This window comes from Pagrus major, chromosome 18 (genome assembly GCF_040436345.1).
Source record: "Pagrus major chromosome 18, Pma_NU_1.0".
Taxonomy (NCBI): domain Eukaryota; kingdom Metazoa; phylum Chordata; class Actinopteri; order Spariformes; family Sparidae; genus Pagrus; species Pagrus major.
In genome coordinates, this window is record NC_133232.1 from 15,960,436 (window position 1) to 15,980,518 (window position 20,083).

At 38.4% G+C, this 20,083-nt stretch overlaps 1 protein-coding gene across 1 annotated transcript in view; it reads left to right on the forward strand.

Annotated features, from left to right (window-relative positions):
- The first annotated feature begins 1,224 nt into the window (after window positions 1–1,224).
- taf2 (TAF2 RNA polymerase II, TATA box binding protein (TBP)-associated factor) overlaps window positions 1,225–20,083 on the forward strand; it is a 38,599-nt gene continuing 19,740 nt past the window's right edge. The window contains exons 1-17 of the mRNA XM_073487114.1: window positions 1,225–1,687; window positions 1,938–1,992; window positions 2,466–2,626; window positions 3,902–4,020; window positions 5,309–5,450; window positions 6,258–6,489; window positions 8,375–8,559; window positions 8,759–8,872; window positions 11,667–11,766; window positions 12,333–12,418; window positions 12,546–12,681; window positions 12,789–12,943; window positions 13,372–13,486; window positions 14,218–14,327; window positions 14,993–15,058; window positions 16,728–16,854; window positions 19,107–19,232. Coding sequence (XP_073343215.1) covers window positions 1,638–1,687; window positions 1,938–1,992; window positions 2,466–2,626; window positions 3,902–4,020; window positions 5,309–5,450; window positions 6,258–6,489; window positions 8,375–8,559; window positions 8,759–8,872; window positions 11,667–11,766; window positions 12,333–12,418; window positions 12,546–12,681; window positions 12,789–12,943; window positions 13,372–13,486; window positions 14,218–14,327; window positions 14,993–15,058; window positions 16,728–16,854; window positions 19,107–19,232 — 2,079 coding nt within the window. The 5' untranslated portion in view covers window positions 1,225–1,637. The remainder of the gene's footprint in view (window positions 1,688–1,937; window positions 1,993–2,465; window positions 2,627–3,901; window positions 4,021–5,308; window positions 5,451–6,257; window positions 6,490–8,374; window positions 8,560–8,758; window positions 8,873–11,666; window positions 11,767–12,332; window positions 12,419–12,545; window positions 12,682–12,788; window positions 12,944–13,371; window positions 13,487–14,217; window positions 14,328–14,992; window positions 15,059–16,727; window positions 16,855–19,106; window positions 19,233–20,083) is intronic.

Sequence of the window (20,083 nt, forward strand, 5' to 3'; positions counted from 1 at the left end):
TCCAGCATATATATATATATATATATATATACATATATATATATATATATATATATATATATATATATATATATATATATATATATATATATATATATATATATATATATTTCTCCATTCACTATACCATACCAAGTTTTTCCTGAAAGTCACATGGGGTCTACCTGAAGGGGTGGGACTCCGTCCTAGAGGTTGGTTGTTACAGATCCAATGATCTTAAACTAAATTAGGGTTAGACAGCTATGGGTGGTTAAAAAGGTTAGGTTAATACAGGCCTGTTGAGTTTGATATTGGATTAGGCTTGAATGAATTAAATGGGACTTGAGTTATGCGCTATACACAGTGCCACCCACACTTACTAGTAAATATATAGGGGGAACAATGATATAATATTGTTTATTCAATATGTCAAGTGAAAATAATGTGTATATATCATGGACGTAATTGAAAAGTTCCTATGGCTGCATCCCAAGTCTCCACTCTCCGGACCTGCGGACTGAGCCGTACCTACCGTGACGTGTTCACTGTCATCACGTCAAGATGCGAGTGCGTGAGGGAGCGAGGCAAATATACCGCTGATAGACACCCCTAAAGACAACAATAATAAAACCAAGTTGCTTAACTCTAAAGCCTTTATTTCCTCATATTTCTGTATCATGATGTGGTTAAATATTATTTCTGGCCTACACGATTCAAGTACCGTTTCAATTAAGTAATTATTTTACACATTCATAATAAGTTCGACAACATCGCGCTCGTATAACAATGAATTGTGGATGATTGTGGATGCTCCGCAAGCGGACTCTCTTGAAGTCTGCAAAAAGTAATATAGTAATATTTAATATAACGTCCTTGGTTTGGACAGCCATCAAGACTCGCGGACTTCCTGCAAGCGCGCCTGCAAAGTCCGCGAGTCTGCAAGTGCGGTTAAGTCCGGACATTTGGATGCAGCCTAAGTTTTGCGCGCTCCCGCGGAGCTCGTGCACTTCCGGGTAGATAGCAAGGAAACTCCGCCCCGATGTGACGTAGCAAAGATATAAACTCCTTTTTTGATAAATATAAAGTAGATTAATTTCCTTTCCTTTCCTTACTTTGTTTTATGAACAGTTATATGTTACCTAATATATCATTCTAATAAAAATGTCCGTGATTGTTGTCATTTTTACGCGGGAGGTCAGAGGTTACAAACAAAATGGCCGAACACACTGGAGCTACGGTCACAATGCCTTGAGCAGCCGGATAGACAAGGTATATTTGGACGTTTTGATGCCTCGCAACTGCAGCAATTATCACATGAACCAGTCCAGTTGTATATAACATCGACTGCTGGCCATGTCCAACTCATATTTATAGATACATCTGCTGTGGTTGCCGTAATAACACTGTACAACAGTGTCCGGGGGTAAAACTCTCATCACAGAGACGATAGTAACGGCAGCTGCATTTGACTCAGACCGTCGTTACATTTAACGTTGTTTTCATTGTAGCAGTGTTTTTTTTTTTTTTTTTTTTTTACTTTTTGCAGTCTGCCAAATGCACGAGTTTGCTGCATCTCGAGCTAACTGAGAAGGAAACATCACGGAGCAGAGTGTGGGCATGCTGAACCTTATGTCAAAACACATCACCAAGAAACGAGGATGAACAGGAAGAAGGATAAAGGATTCGAGAGTCCGCGCCCTTTTAAATTATAAGTATTATTCTCTAATGTTTTGCTTGCTGGCGTGAAATATTTTACTGTTATGTTAGACAGTAAAGCAAAGTTAACGCTAGCTTAACATTCGTAAGACATCCTTAAGTACATAGCAGTGTTCCTTCAAGCACAAAAAAGTAAAAGATTTAGCTGAGTGAGTGAATGAGATGAGACTATATAACTAGTTGCGGAAAGAGCTCAGTTTTTACATCGCATATTGACATTGTTATTCTGCCGTTGCTTTTACGACCCACCAGGCGGTGTGCATCAACAACATCAACTTCCAGAGGAAGTCTGTCATTGTGAGTACAGTTACAGTATGACAAAAATGTATTAAAAGTTTTGCCGTGGCTGCTCCAAACTTGCATCATATCCTTGCAATCTTGTGTGGGCCCCAGTTTACTCATTGTAAAATAGTTGACATTAGGTGATAACTGCTTGACAATAGTGTTTCTGGCCACTAGTTTTCACAATACATTCATTCAATCAGGGAGAATTTCAAATTCCATTGCAAGCATTACTGTATTTAAAACTTGTTATATGTTTATTACATAGTAAGTGTAATGATAGAAAAATTTTACAACCCTACAGAAGTATGTAGAATGTAAGTCACAAGGATGTGGAAAGACTTCTACAGTGATGAAGCCAGCACAGATGCTTGTCTGTTGAACATTTTTGGTTGAACACACCCTAATCCAGACAATGAAAATCACTTCAGCTACAGATGACAATTGTAGTCAATTTTCGCCAACTTCTTCTCTTTTGCATCCGGCAGGGCTACGTCGAGCTGACCATTTTCCCTACAGTGGTCAACCTGAACAGGATCAAGCTCAACAGTAAACAGTGCCGCATCTATAGGGTCCGAGTCAATGAACTCGAAGCTCCATTCATTTATAATGACCCCACGCTGGAGGTGTGCCACCATGAGTCCAAGCAGTGAGTAAATCGGTGCACTGTCATGACGGTTTGTAATTTGTAAAATACACTCATAATTGTTTGTGTGCAAACTAAATCCTGTTGGATTGCATTAGATCTGTCAGATCAACACCATTTACTTGTTAGCAAACATTAGCTAAGTTGTATCGTTGTGAAAAAGGCTGAATATATAATTTAAACGGAATTAAATGAGGTAGTGAATTAAGGTCTTTGCTAATTTAAAGCATCCACATGTGTGGATCACTGTTAATATTGAATTTCTTCAGTGTCTTTTGGTTTTTTACCATTCAAGTCTCTCAACAGCTTTGGAAATATGTGTGACTGTAAACAGTAGGTTGCGGCGATACATAAAAAACAAAAAACATTGTACGACACTATACAACCCTAAGCAGTCAGGAATAAAACCGTTCTGCCAAGATTTCTCTCCCTTTGTTGTATAAGTAGTTTTTGGCAATGGTGCAAATAAGTTAAATTGACTTCTTTATGCACAGTTCTCCATACCATTATAATGTTGAAGAGCAGCGGTCAAACTGTTTTGGGCAAGTAAATGACAGATCTCATGGTTGTGGTCAGTCCTCTGTGGACTTCATTAGTAAATTCAATTGTTTTTGGGTGATTATTATTTATTTCGGATTTAGCTTTTCCAACTTTTTGTGCGCATAAATAGTAGTAATAATGGTTTTAAATTATGTGAAATTATATTTTATTGAAAAACATAAACATTTTCTTGTCCTCCCCAAACTCCCTGCCAAATATGTGCACTTAAGTCTTCCAAAGTCTGAGGGAAACTATGACATTATTGGTATTACAGCATGTTTGCATCAATATGATGAATTACCTTGCTCTGTTCAGTATTCAGTTGACCAAATTGGTAATAAACCCTCATAGCCATCTGGCTATTTCATCTGTAAACACTTTCTCAATTAAATTTCTGGAAAATATACCAACTCACAGTTGTTGCAAAAGATCTACTTCTGTTGAATTTCTAACTGTAAATTACTGACATCTGCCTAAAATAATATGGATATCCTGCTAACCAGATTAGTTTTGAGAAAATTAGAAATCTGTTTGGTTGTGATGGTGAAATGTGGGGTAAGAAGTTCATATCTAGTATTTAGTAGTAGTAGTTTTTTTTTTATTTATCCCCTCACATTTAGACCCCTGTAGCTGCCTAATATTTCATTAGAAGTGGGTATATTACCAATATCACTGTCTGTCTACTTTGTGGTGGCAATGTGATCATTTTGTGCATTTTTTTAATGTGTGTGTTTGTAGGAGAAACCTCAACTATTTCTCCAGTGCCTACACAGCTGCAGTGAGTGCTGTGGACCCTGATGCAGGACATGGGGAACTGGTCATCAAAGTTCCCTCTGAGCTATGGAAACAAGGAGATGGTAAGACTGTGACAACAGGGCCACCAAAACAGGATAATTTAATTATTTGCATCATGTACATACAGTTCAGTGGAATCAGTGTGTTAAGACTAACATAGTCTCTTCCTCCTCCAAAATTCCTTGCCTGACGGCTTTTCATTTATTCATTCATTTAACCTTTATTTACATCTCAGAAAAATCATTGAGGGCAAGCCCTCATTTTCAATGATGTCGAGAGCACAAATAAAAAAACAGAATAGGTGAAAATATGTGATAACAAACAGAAACAACAAACATAATCACAGAGCGAGTAAACAGAATGGGTACATAAAAATGATAACAGATAAGAAGTAATATGACAGAATACAAATAAAACGGAAAAAGTGCTGAAAATGATAAGAAACTGCAAGCAAACAAACATCACAAAACACAAATCAAACAGAGGTGCATAAAAGATAAATGGCAGGCAACCATACAGGATGGCATGTAGTTAAAACAGTTACATTCAAATGCTGAGTCATTTGAAATCAAAGTGTTGAACTGACCTATAGGTATAACTGTATCAAGTTTAAATTTACTTTGTAAGATGTTCCAAGTGTATAGAGCACTGAAACTGAAAGCAGTTTTCCAAAATTAAGTGGTTACCCAGGGAACTTGGAACAACATACAATCACTAGAGCGTGTTGAATAGTGACTCTGTGACCAGTTTAATAAAGAGCTGATATATGGTGGCAGGTTGCCCTTCAAGGCTTTAAAAAGAAACACAAACCAGTGGCTGTCACATCTTACTGTTAAAGGTACCCACCCAACTTTTTCATATAGAATACAATGATGAGTGGAATAACAGTCACCAGTAATGAATCTGAGGGCGGAGTGATAAACCAAGTCTAGTGGAATAAGAGTGGAGACAGAGGCATGTCTATAGATAACATCACCATAATCCAGGACAGATAAAAAGACAGCTTCAATCATCTGTTTCCTACAGAACATGGGGAAAGTAGTTCTGTGTCTGTATAAATAACCAATTTTTTTCTTAGTTTGCTAACAAATGTGTTAATATGAAATTTAAATGTGAGTTTCTGATCTAACCAGATACCCAAATATTTGTATTCAGAAACCCTTTCAATACTTTGTTCTGTTAGAATGGTAACATGCAGACCAATGTCTGCAATATCTCTGCATATCTCTTGAATCAGTATAGTAAGTTGAGGTGGATTACCCAATTTTCTTAGAATAAGTGAAAGGTTTTCTACTCTTGAATTATTGACAGAAATTGATCTGTGATGTTTCTGTGTGTTTTGGTCTGCAGATTTGAAAGTTTTAAAGGTGTATATTGAATTTTCTCTGGACCAGCCAAAAGGAGGTCTCCACTTTGTTGTTCCTGATGTGGAAGGCAGTATGGCAGAGAGAGGAGCTCACGTGTTCTCCTTTGGATACCAGAACTCCACCAGGTCTAGTAACAATGACTAACCCTGATAGATCAAATAACAACACATTCCAATACATGCCATTAAAGCTACACATTGTATACACTGCCCGGCCAAAAAAAAGGTCACACACTCCAAAATTACGTTGGACTGTTTTTATCTTTGATTATGGCACACAGTCGCCATAGCATCATTTTGATAAGCTTATGCAATGTCACAACATTTATTTCTGTCCAGAGTTGCAATCATTTTTTGCCAAGATCTTGTATTGATGATGGGAGAATCTGGGCCGCTGTGTAAAGTCTTCTCCAGCACATCCCAAAGATTCTCAAGTTAGTTAGGGTTAAGGGTGCATCACTTCATCCGCCTCTCTTCTTAGCCTGATGCGCCCATCACTCTGGACCAGGGTAAATCTGGACTCATCAGACCACATGACCTTTTTCCATTGCCCCAGAGTCCAATCTTTATGCTCACTATCAAACTGAAGCCTTTTTTCTGATCAGCCTCACTGATAAGTGATTTTCTTAAGGCTACACAGCTGTTTATTCCCAATCCCTTGAAATCTTTTTCTGACATAATTTCTTTCAGCAGTGTTAGAGCATTACTTTTGGTGTCCAACTCAGGAATTCATGTAGTTGTGCCCTCCAAAGTTTGAATTATTAGATGAGTCAAAAAGACGTGCTTGTCACACCTCATGTATACTTTATGGCACACTTTATGAATGTACAAAAAAAATTTTTTGTGTGTGAGACCTCCACTGCTACAACTCCATCCTAAGGGAAACACTGGTGTGCATACGTTCACAGCTCATCAGATTCTCTTCTCTCTCAGATTCTGGTTCCCCTGTGTCGACTCCTACTCAGAGCTCTGTACATGGAAGTTGGAGTTCACTGTGGATGCTTCCATGGTGGCAGTGTCTTGTGGCGATCTCGTGGAGACCATCTACACCCATGATATGAGGAAGAAGACTTTCCACTATGTCCTCCCCATTCCTACTGCGGCCCCCAATATCTCTCTGGCTGTGGGGCCCTTTGAAATCCTAGTAGATCCCTACATGCATGAGGTGGGTTTAAATAAGGATGTTTCTGCATGTAGTTAGGGTTGTTGGAATAGGAACCCTATAGCACTGTTTCTGATTACATTAATTGTCTACATTAATTATTTTGTGATATGCTTTCTAAAACATATGGTATTTTTTCAAGGGAAATTACACAGTTAGCACAGCACCACTTAGACTTTCTGGTTAATGTTTACAAAAAGGGAAAACAGAGAGATTGTGCTCCATAAATGCTCTCTACTCTACTCTACTTTTTTTGACAAATATTTAGCTTTCAACAGGAGGTAACTGAACAATCAAAACAGGGAAACAGAAGTAGAACTTGCAAGTGTATGTTTTATTTCACTGTGTCATTATTATGAGCAAGGGCAGTTCATAGGAGCCAGAAAATCAATGCGTCAAAGCAAGGAACACTTGTGACTCTACAGCAATGTTTGTCGCAGCAACTCGCATCATGCAAAGAACTGTTAGAAATCCAGTTTGTGGGTTATTGCTGAAATGATTGGTTGATTAATTTAGAAAAAGGAAAGTAATAGACAAATGTTTGAAAACAGTTTATTCAATTTCACATTAATAATTAAGCAAAAATGCCAGGCTTCCAGCTTCTCAAATGTAAGGATCTTCTACATAAGTCTATAAGCCAGGCAAAACAAAGACATTTTTGTTCTGGAAATTTTGGATGGGTAATTTACACCATTTTTGTCAGACATCAGTCAATTTTGAATATAATCGTTAGTTGCAGCCCTAAAGTGAGTGGACCATACACTGCCACTGTTACTGATGTACCAGCAATGCAGGCAGCATTGCTGCAAATCAAAAATACAAAAGGAGTTTCATAAACTGCTAGAGTCTGGAACTTTCACAGGTACAAAGAGACCAGCACTAGTTTGAAAATCAATTGGAACTTAAGAGTTTAAGCACAACTAATATTTTAAGGGTTGCATTAGTTATGTAGGCATAAGTTATAATTTGATCCTGACACCTACCCTTAGGTAGGTGTAAAGTCCTCTGTAAAACAGGAGTTGGCATGGCGCATTGTTTTGAAAGGTGGGATAACTTTGCAGTGTGATATTAGACACTAATGGTATAGTGTTGTGAAGCAAGTATATAGTGTTAGATATGTTTCTAATTCACAATTACTCATTTATAACAGGTTGTAGTTCACTCAATGTCAGTGTAAATATTTTGGACCAACTAAGGTTGTATATAAGAAAATCTCAACTATTCTACTGTTAGAAACATTATGAGATCCATCGATTAGTCCATAATAACTACAGGACTGTTGTAAGTACTAGTAATTTATCCATCCTATTTTCTACTTATGACCACTAGATGTCCCTAAACAAAAGGTGGTAGTATTGAAATTCAGGTTTCCTTCACTACAGAGAGCCCTTCAATATGATGAAACGGCACAAGTTGTAATTATCAAATATACAGAAGAGTATTGCTGCCACACAAGGGGAAAAAACCTACATTATAACTTGAAAATTTTATTGCAATAACATGAAAAATATTATGTTAAAACGTGATAATTTATATTGTTATAATGTCCCATTTACATAATTTGATTTCTACTTCATGCTTGGGTTGAGGCATGGCAAGATTTGCTGAGGACGGTGGATGACATTGTGATAAGTATCCGTACAGTAAGGAGGATTTTAAAATGCATGGGGCTGTACCACGGTGGTACAGCCCCATGCATTTTAAAATCCTCCACCGTGCTGTCACCACCGTGCTCAAGCAGACATACAAAGGGACATCCTAGGTATTCTGTCTTGGTTACTGTCATTAAATTACCAGAGAACAAACTTTAAAAAGTTGTATGAATTAAATAATGTTTTTTTTTGTTTTTTTTTTTAATTCACAACTCTAACATTGTGCTCCCGATCAGGTGACCCATTTCTGCCTGCCACAGCTACTGCCGCTGCTCAAACACTCCATGTCTTACCTACATGAGATTTTTGAGTTCTATGAGGAGATCTTGACATGCCGCTACCCTTATTCCTGCTTCAAGACTGTGTTTGTGGATGAAGCCTACGTGCAAGTGTCCACATATGCCTCCATGAGCATCTTCACGTAAGCATGAGATAGAGTGTGTGCCTGACTCTGTCTTTTCAGATAAGAATACAATTGGTAAATTTGTTTGTGTGTGAATGTAGAGAACTTGCGGTATTTTCTTAAAGGATACTTTGCATTAACTTGGAATTGTTGCAATTTGTAGCCTAGTTTTACGCATATGTTCTCTGTATTTATCTAATTCTGTCTGTTTTTTCAGTACTAACCTGCTCCACAGTGCCATGATCATAGACCAGACCCCGCAGACACGCCGCTGTCTGGCCCAGGCATTGGCTCAGCAGTTCTTTGGCTGCTTCATCTCCAGGATGTCATGGTGAGACTCAGCACAACAATGCTGTCGAGTCTGACACAGGCAGATATGCCATTTGGAGCTCATTTGAAGGCTAATTTCTCATTGGCTGATCAGTGTCAAACAAGAGACTCTCTGTGCACTATATGGATGTATTTTTTTTGCATCTGCCAGGAAACAAACTTTAAAGTTTCAATTAAACGGCTAGTGGAGTGCTATTTGGTTCGGCATATTTCCATTTTTCTGTAAAAAACAGGCAGCAAGGGAAGGAATTATTACACATGTTGATTGGCGTTTAAAGTAGCCAATATCACTGAATGTGTAGTACACACAAGTAAAGCTATCTGTCCAGAGTTTAGGCAGAGCAGCCAGAGTGCATCAGTGGGATAATCAGAATATATTTGTTACATTTGTTACGTTATCTCCTGTTGGATAATGTCATAACGTTTTTTAGTACAAGTTATAAAGTTGTGTTTTTGCAACTTAAAAAAAAAAAGAATAAAATAAGAACAAAGCCACAACCAAAACTAGTACTTACTACATCAATAAATAACAGTGCGCTGGTGTCCAATATTAATGATTTATCAATGGCATTAGCATTCATTGAAGAGCTAATGTCCTTGAAATAGAGCTTGTTGTTGCTGGATGGATTAAAATTACTACAAATTATATAGACATTTCTAAAGTTTGTGAAGGCCACTTTCAAGTATGGTCATTGGAAACCAGTATGAATACCTTTGCCTTCAGATGTGATGAGGCGGCATGTTGTATGAAGTCATTCATTCAAAGTAATCTGTGACTGTGAGTAACTTTAATTAACCCCAGAGGCCAGATTTATATGTAATGGAAAAGTACTGACATAAGTTTTTGGAATAGTGCTTACCTATTATACAAACCACTTTTGATAGAGCCCAGCAATTCTCTCCATAGTGTTCTGGTCTTTTTGAGAAGTGTGGTAACATTTAGCCTTCAGACCTTTTCATATAAGGCCAGTGATGAGAGATTTACAACAGAACTAAGCTATTTTGTCAGTACTAGGAGTCAGAAGTTGGGCCAGCACTGGCCTGTATTGTCCAACGTGATGGATCACTGTATTACTGCTTGGCAACTATGCGAGTGTGGTCAGAGTCTGAGAGAGACTGAATGAATAATCCTGCTTGCTTGTGTTAAGAGGCCCATCAGTGGGACTTTAACTCTAGAGCCTATAAGTCCTATAGAGGAAGAAATGCATACGTGTCCTTCCTCTCCTCTCCTCTCCTCTCCTCTCCTCTCCTCTCCTCTCCTCTCCTCTCCTCTCCTCTCCTCTCCTCTCCTCTCCTCTCCTCTCCTCTCCTCTCCTCTCCTCCCCTCCCCTCCCCTCCCCTCCCCTCCCCTCCCCTCCTCTCCCCTAAACACACATCAGATGTGGGGCCTTGGTCTGCTCATGTTGTTGAGCTGGTGGGTGTTGTGAAACAAAAGTCAGATCTCTTTGATTTTAGCAAAGCATGGCAGCATGACTGCCTGCTAGCAGTTAATCAGAGTGGGGGTTACCTGGGGCCTGTAATTCAAAACAGGCCCTGCTCAGTAGCCTGTAAAGGCTGAAGGCTGCTCTTTTCCAAATCCATAAAACTGACTGACAAATAGTGAAGTGGGTCATGAGCTTCAGAAAAACAAGACCTTGGATTTCTGTTTTATCTCTGCAGTGTGTATCTGTATAATTGAAGGTGTACCAGTTTTTTCTCTTAATGAATATCTGCTGACATGATTTGACAGGATTTGGTATATAAAGGTTGTCTAGTTTGCTGTTTTTAAGGGTATTTTGCTATTGTCCATGCCTGAACTTGGGGCTCCTGTTCAGGAAAGGTATCTTACACCCGGGAGGTTAATCATGAAAGAAAGGAAACTTCAAACTTCACTCGGAGTTACACAGGTTTTAATGATCAATTATGATATGATCCATAGAGTATTAAGGTGAAGAATGGGTCAAATCTTTGTCAGAAAATACTGTTCTCTGTAATGTCATTTATGGCAGATACACTGATGAAATCATCCTAAAAACATAAGCCAGACTGGATTCAGTTCAGCTTCAAGCGGTGAAACCACTGAGGTTTAGTCAGCGTATTGTGTCTCTGTTTTTACAAGCTAATAAATCCAGGCTGATAGATTTAAGAGAGATGTGTTTACCATGCCATTTCTTCCTAGAAATACAGCCAGCCAGAGTAAAACTCAAGTGTGGCCTTAAATGATTTAAAATGATTTCCACTTTCAAAGAGCACAAAGCAGTGCAGCAGAGATTGAATAGGTAAAACTCAAAGGGATTTCATCATCAAACTCTCAGTTTCAAGTTGTTCACTCTTGTAGCTGCATATACCTGCCTTTCACCCATTGTTTTTACATTTTATTCCTCTTTTATTCCTTGTGCATGCCTGATTATTCATACCTAACTGTATTTTATTGTTGTGTTTTATGTGTTTGTTACAAAGCACTAAGTAATGCTGGTTTTGATATGTGCTCTAATAAATTTCATTATACTGTATTATTTAACTTGACACCACACCGCGAGGAGGAACAATGAGCGATGTAATTATTCTTATTCTGATTCTCACACTTCTTGGTTGCCATAAATTACTCACTAAAAAGAAGCCGTGGAAAGTGTGAATGAGGTCTGAAGTTAATTCACTTAAAAATCCTCAAGTTAAACTGTTCATGCCTGAATCATTTCTCAAAGGTTGAACATTACCAAAGTCCATTAAGGGAGTTAACTCACCCCTGATGAATTCATATTTAGTAATTATTTGTTCCATGTGAGTTTTGACATGATATGTTCTTACTTGTAAAGGGCTGATGAGTGGGTGTTGAAGGGAATCTCAGGTTACATCTACGGCCTCTACCTAAAGAAGACCTTTGGAGTCAATGAGTACCGGCACTGGATCAAAGAGGTAACAGTTGTTTTACCTGTCTTGGTCATTAGAGGTGGTAGTAACAGCCCAGCTCCCACAATGAGTTTTTTTGTCACAATTATCCGTTACTTTCTCAACAAAACAAAGATTTTCTTTTTTCGCCCAGCCGTTGTGAAATGTCATGTAATCAGTCATCATCATTCAATCACCTGTTCAACTGGATTTATTTTATTATCAGTGTAAAAAGTACATATAGCTGTTGGTTAAAACAGTTATTCATGACATATTTTACCTTTACTGGAAATTGTAGCGCCATTGTAGTGCTCATTTTTCCCTGAACCATATAAAGCAAGAATATTTCATAAAAATGTAATAATGTCCTATGATGTAACATCATAAGACATTAATAAACTCTTTACTCCAGGCAAGGTGGATGGTTGTGGGGTCTTCAGTATTATACGCAGCAAGAAGCCCTTCAGGAAATTCCCTAATGCCAGTTTTTCCAAGGAAACTGTTCCTTTGATGCTAAAGGAAAACTGTGAGCTGGTCCATAATGATTCGAGTGGTCTAAGAGTTGTTGATAAATGTTATTCTGTTGTTTCCAGGAGTTGGACAAGATTGTGGAATATGAACTAAAGATGGGAGGGGTTCTGTTGCACCCGACATTCAGTGGAGGCAAAGAGAAGGACAAGTAATGCTTCAGTTTGAATCCCTATGCATCAATTACAGTAATTTAGTTTTTATCTTTCACGTGTATATGAAGTAATTTAATGAATCATGATGGCATGATGGACTGACAACAGTGATTTTCTCTTCAGTCCAACTCCCCACCTTCACTTCTCCATCAAGCACCCCCACACACTGTCCTGGGAGTACTACAAGATGTTCCAGTGTAAGGCCCACCTGGTGATGAGGCTGATAGAAAACAGGATCAGCATGGAGTTTATGCTGCAGGTTGACCACCATTTTCTTGTTTGTCTTATCTACCTCCCTTAAAGTACACTTGGAGTTGAACAGAAACTGGTTTAGTCTTCATTTGAATTTTCTGCTGTCCTCTGTAGGTTTTCAATAAGCTCCTGAGCCTGGCCAGCACAGCCTCATCCCAGAAGTACCAGAGTCAAATGTGGAGTCAGATGCTCCTGTCTACTCATGCCTTCCTCAAATCCATCTCCAATGTCTCTGGCAAAGACATAGGACCCCTCATCAAACAATGGGTGTATCCTTTTATCTCTAATGGTTTGTGGATATTATTGAACTGGTTGAACTGTATGACCTTTCACATTTAGGAGAAATTTTGCTTACTTAAATAATTACAAAATAAAGCTGTTGGCAGGTTTTTTTTTATACCCCCTTGTGGCTCAATTCCACAAGGGGGTAACACCTGTATGAACTAAAACTTGTGCAGATCCAAGGTTACTTAAAAAATCCTTGCCAATATGTAAATCTGAAAGGTGAATTTTCACTACTTCATCTTTTGTTCTTGAATTGAACAAAAGCGTACTACAGCATTATGAAGCATTATTGCAGTAATATAAAGAACTGACCACCATGTTTAGTTAAAACCTTTTCTCTCAGCAGGTTGTGTTTTCTCTAGCTGTTCTGGGTTATTTGCATCTGTTTTTAATCTTAACTGTTTGTACTCAGAGACCAGAGTGCTGTGGTGAAATTCTTTGGCAGTTTTGCCTTCAACAGGAAGAGGAACGTGCTTGAGCTAGAGATCCGTCAGGACTACACGTCATCGGGAACCCAGAAATATGTGGTGAGTATTTAGCAACAGCCTGTGTAGTGAGTATGTTGTCTGTGTCTAGTCCAGATGAAAGTCTATTTGTGTTCACCAAGGATTTATTAACATTGCAGAGCAGCACACAAACTTCTCTCAGTAATCTTTCATGCCATCCTTGAGCAGTGGCATTTTCCCAAAAGCCATGACTTAAACATATGAATTAATCAAGTTTACTTAAGACAATCAGAGTTTTTAGTGTCATCCGGTCATTCACGTGAACTGATTGATCTGGAGAGTTTTTAAAAATGTGTTTATGTTTATTTTTATGTTTGTTTTATTTTCGTAGCCCACTTTGTCCAACACTATGTTACAAAGCATTGTAAATAATGTGGATTCCTTATATGTATGGTAAGCTAAACTAGCTAGCCTCAGCTAACTAGATTGCGTTTCTCAAGTCAGTTACCAGTGGTGGAAAGTAACTAAGTACATTTACTCAAGTACTGTATTTAAGTACAAATTTAAGGTCTTTGTACTTGAGTATTTTCTGCCACTTTCTAATTCTACCATATTACCCCCAATGCTCCAAAATACTTCATCATTCAGATCACTAAATTTGTCTTGTGATGGAGAACACCCCTGGACCTTTGTCACTACTCTACAGTTTGCAGGTCTGAGTAATGTTAGAGATTCAATGTTTGTAAGGGGCTACAATTACTGTTTACGTATTACTTTGGCCGTTAAATAATCAAATGTCTGTTTCCATGCAGGGTCCCATCAAAGTGACAGTGCAGGAGCTGGATGGATCCTTCAACCACACGCTACAGATTGAGGAGAACAGCCTCAAACATGACATCCCCTGTCACTCCAAGAGCAGACGGTACATACTGTAGCAGAACACAATCCTTAATTCATTCTCAGTATTGTATGTTGCACACTTGATATTTTTTATCATATTTTACTATACTACATTATGTTCTATATTATATTATTCCTATTTAAAGCAACATTATGTAGAAAATGGCATTTTGTGTGACTCCGTGCCCCCCACAGTTTCACACCACTGTCATAAATACAAGTCCCAGGTCTGTTACAATTTGTCAGACGTAATGTAGGTGTTAACTATAAACAAAACTTATTACGTAATAACAATGTTTTGTCTTGAAAACTTGTATCTTGAAATAAATATGTATGTAACACTGTGATCCTACCCTCTCACTGAAGTTACATAGTGCAGAAACAAGTGACAGGGGGTGAAGTGGCTCTGATAGAGACACCATCCACCCTATTACAAGACACTGTACCATCAGAATAATTGAAAAGCTGTTATTTTAAGGTAAAAACATTACATAATGTAGCTTTAATATTTGTTATTTATATTTGATATGTTCATCAAGTCAGTCTGTAATCTATTATTGCTGTTTCTCTCCTCAGTCTTCTTGTGTCTGCAAACAGAAATGTCAGCAAAGTTTTTAAAGCATGGATGTTTGTGTTGAACTGTTTGGTTAAATAATGACAGATTGTTCTGTTGGTTTCTTTTCCCAGAAACAAGAAAAAGAAGATTCCTCTGATGAATGGAGAAGAAGTTGACATGGATTTATCAGCCATGGAGTAAGACATCACTGTTGTCACTATTTGACATATTAACTAAGAATTAAGTTGTTGTCTTATCGTCATCACGTTAATACATTATAAATTACATATATTTTGCTTTTTTTTGGTGTTAAAGCTGCATTATATACAACTTAAGGGTTCCTATGCATCCTGGAAAACCTGAAAATCAGCTGATGAATTATCCAGTCTTGGAAAATGAGAGAAAAAGCAAAATATCGTTCAAATGGTAACGTTAGTTTGTGGACAAGAGTATTATGAATAGCCTGCATGCTGTGAACACACCCCTCACATCACACGGTAGCACCTGCAGGCTGGATGACATTAATGTAAGGTTACAACTTAAGTTGACCAAACTCCAAATAATGTAAGTTACATTATGCTTCAAATGTATTGTTAGTATTAGTCACTGCTGGCTGGTGACTGTGGTAGTTGTCATAGCGGTTAATGTGATAGATTAACATTTTTATTTGATCTTATTGAATAGGCCTATTGTTAAATTGACTAGTATGTTTGGTTCACTTGCTAAATTTGTCTCTCCACTAGCTTGTTTTGCCTGCAAAGGTTGAAGATTTGTAATTCAACTCAGGCTAGGAGCAATGGTTTCAAATGTATGTTGGGCACTGTTGAGAGAGTTTGATAATAATGAATGGGATGCCAGGCTTAAAACTATGAATGGCAGGCCAACTGTATGCAAGCCAATCACTGGCTAAATGCTGCTTAACAGTATTTTTTTTTTTTTACTTTGCTAGCATTGTCTCTACAAACACAATGCTGCACTCTTATGGTTTAATGGACCGTAACATGCAATGAAATGATTACCTTTTGTAGGGGTGTCTCATAGTGAGTGTTTAGCCTCAAGAATTTGTTTCTTCAGCACAATCCACAAGTCCTCAATAGGTTTCAAGTCAGAACTTTGGAAGGCCATTCCAAAACCTTTATTTAAGCCTGATTTAGCCATTCCTTTACCACTTTTGATGTTTGTTTGGGATAATTGACCTGTTGGAACAACTAGGACCCAATCTTCTGGCTGATGGCTAGATTTTCCTGAAAAGTTTGGAGATAATCCTCCTTCTTCATTATTCCATTTAAGTTCTTTAGAGCACCAGATGCCCTGGCAGCAAAATAGCCACACAGCATAATACTACCAGCACCATGTTTGACAGTAGATGTGGTGTTCTTGGGTTAAAGGCCTCACCTTCTCACCTTGTTATTGTGGACAAACAACAAAATTTTTGTTTCATCTGATCACAGGACTTGTCCATGTGATCAGCAGCCTTAACAAAGAGTGACCTCTTAGCATCTGTGACTGACTTCCAGCATCCCTGCTTATTTGTGTTCATTCTATTCAGTTATTGATGGTCAGGCAGCAAAGGATAATACAATTCACAGGAGAAAAAGAGATTAGGGTTATAAATTAATTAATTAAGGAACATATTAGTGTATGGCCATGATCCCTATCTGTCATACTAGCTAGACTTCACTGAAAATGTCCTGGAAAATAATCTCTAGTAAAGAGTGGGAAAGCTGTACTTGACAAACCTCTGCTTGCTTAGCCTTAACATGATTTATATCACCCACACCAGCTACCTAAAGACACCTGCTGAGTTGAATTGACGTGCTTTACTTTTCTTTCCCTCACTGTATTTGTCTCCTGTTATGTCTGCAGTGCTGACTCTCCTCTCCTCTGGATCCGGATTGACCCAGACATGTCCATTCTGAGGAAGGTGGAGTTTGAGCAGGCTGACTTCATGTGGCAGTATCAGCTGCGCTATGAGAGGGATGTAGTTGCACAGGTGGGCTAATGGAATGAGTGCAGTTCTCCACACTGGCCTTTGTTTTTTAACATTTGTAATCTAATTATTTTCTTATTAATCCAGATGGACATTAAACCATGCATTTTGTTAAGTTTTGTACCTACACCAAAAGTGAATGAACACACTCCTAATGTGTGCCTTCAGTAGGGATGGGTTCCAAAAGCAGGTCTTTGTAAAATACTAGTTCCCCATCTGTAAAATACTAGAATTTCCAACACTGACTCCTAAACAAAAAGAGTGAGGAGAGATAAAGGCAGTTGCTCTTTTTATTAGTCAAGAGCAATTAAAAACATTTTGGAATATATTTCTCATTATCAACTGTCACTGAGCCTGGTTAATGTCAGATACATTCAATTAACATTTCATACCGCATATATTCTGCTCATCTCATCGGCAGGTTGTAGCTACAGGTTGCGATCATTAAATAGGTTGCAGTGTTTCTGCCCTCTTGGCCAACAAATGCTGATAAGACAGGATGCAATGTATCTTAGCTTTTAGTTGCATCAAATGTTGAAGGGTAACGCTCATATTATTTGATAAGGGACTTGAGAGGATTTGCATTTGTTAAGTGGATTTTTTACTGGGTCTGAACATGATAAAATGCTATTGAACCACATGTACCTTATCCAGAAGTGGAAGTGGTCTTCAAATTATTTATCAATGATCAAGTAAATTAGTGATACCAACCATACAATTAAATGTCCTGCATTTTAAATTTCACTCAAGTAAAATATTTTTTTTTTTAATCAGTGCCTTGACAATTATTCACGCATCAACATGTTGGCTGACATGGTGCTAATTTTAGATGTTTTGTATACTTTAGGCCAGTGAAATCTATAACTCAGTGTCATATTTAATTCTGTATATACCAGCGATGGGGACTCAAGTCTGCGACTTGGACTTGAGTCACACTTAAGTCCCCACACACAGAGACTTGAGACTTGACTTGGACTCTTATACAAAGGACTTGAGACTCGAGTCGGACTAGCCATCAGGGACTCATGAACAATCTTTGTTTTAAGTCTGGTGAACTGACTGTCATTCCTTCTCTCCCTCCCTCCCATTTCACAAGCGTGCGGCCACAGATGATGATGATGGGCTGGAGGGACGGGGTAGAGACATTCTGCTGCGTGCTCTACTGTGATTGGTTGTTATGTATGGTTATGAGATAACAGTAGAGACTGGATAACGTGTAACTTATGTGTGTAACTCCCCTCTGTTTCACAACCACGCAGCCACAGATGATGACAATGCTGCAGCAACAACGCAGTTCACAACAACACCATGGCGAGCACGTCGGCAGCTGCTTTGCTGTTTGTCATCTCATTTGGCTATAAAGACTTCACACATGCCCCAGTGATGTTGATTGGTACATTTCCTGCATCTATGATGCATTTAAATCCGAAGGGGCAGTGTGAACTCACTATCTATGCATCCAGGGGACGCACCACATTTTATCCCTGATAATGCTATATTGTGAAGAAAATCTGTATTGAAATAATTATAAAAGGATACTTGCTAACAAAACAGAACAACAATTGTCTGGTCACCGTCATCTGTGCAGTCTGTGCATATCTCGATCATTGCGAAAAAATCACAAATTTTACTCACTATATCAAAAACCTATCAACATCACTGAAGGCCCAAACAAATGACTCGCCAAATGCAACATCTGCAGAATCAAAATAAAGGATGCTGAACATTAGCATCTATTGACAGTTTGCAAACATGTTTAGCTCAGCATGATAAGCTAACTAACATTAGTTGGTTAGATTGCTTGCCACAGTTGCTCACATAGTGCTGACATAGCAATGACTGTAAAAATGGTCAGGTAATTTAATGGTCCATGTTCTGTGGCCAGCATGTCTGCCGATAGATAAAGGATTGATAATAACACAGTGCATGCTTTAAATTCCTCAGACATAGTTATGCAGTGTTGTAAGCAGACCAGATAGCATACAGCATCATTACAGCCATAAGACACCTGAGACTTGACTTGGACTTGCAAAAAAAGACTTGTGAGCATCTCTGGTATATAATGATCACATGTTTTGTTTTGAATCTTAGTCTAGTAACTATAGCTTTCAAATAGTTGTAGTAGAGTATAAAGTAACATAAAATGAAAACCAAAAAAAAGCTCAACTCAAAGTACAAGTACCTCAAAATTGTACTTAAGTACAGTACCTGAGTTAATGTATTCTATTCTTCCACTGACCTTGTCTCTGTGTTAGGAGGAGGCCATCTCAGCATTGGAAAAGTTCCCAACTCCTGCCTCCAGACTGGCCCTGACAGACATCCTGGAGCAAGAACAGTGTTTCTACAAAGTCCGCATGCAGGCCTGCTTCTGTTTGGCCAAGGTGTGTGCGTGTGCGTGTGCATGTGTGTAATAATGGTGGTTTGTACACTGATTTTGACAAAATGTAGAGTCACATTTGACATGATCACCCATACACACTTGATGTAAACAATCACCTCAGACGTCACTTAATCCTTATTCATACTAAAGCAAAAAAGTGACTTCCACATTATGCAAAGATGATAGTTCTGACATCATTCTTTGTAGAGGCTGATTTATAATTGGATGTAGGCTCTACACGGAGCCAAAACTGTAACCTTTGCAAGTTGCCTACACTGTTGTGAGTAGGGTTGGGTACCAGACTCGGTACTGTTTACGGTACCAAATTACGTCGGTACTACAGAGTACCAATTCACATTAAACCAATCGTTGCGTCCTGAGAGCGCATCTTTCCAGTAACTTTATGGAGAGAGAGACAGACAGAGTTAGGCGTCTCCCCAAAACTCAGCCAGGCTTCTGAAACAATTTTAAATAGCAGCACGGGGGTTAGCATTTTAATTCACATACTTAACATAAAATGATATGTGTGCTCATATTTACAGGCTTACACAGTATTTGATATACTTTGGAAACTCATTTATAACTGCAGACTTCACATAATAAACTCAATCTGCTGCTGTAGCTTCAACAAAGGGCCACCACAGTAAGCTCAAGGGCTCAAAACGAAAACTCAAATTTCCCAGTCGGTGGGAAATACAGCCACCACCAGTAGAGACGTTGCGTGCCAGGAGAGGGCAGCGCATATACATCTTGATGTTTTCTATTATATTTATTCTTATAGGACTAGTTTGATGAGCAGGAACAGCTAAGTATAGCAGCTTACTTCATAAAGTATTTTATTTACCAGATTGA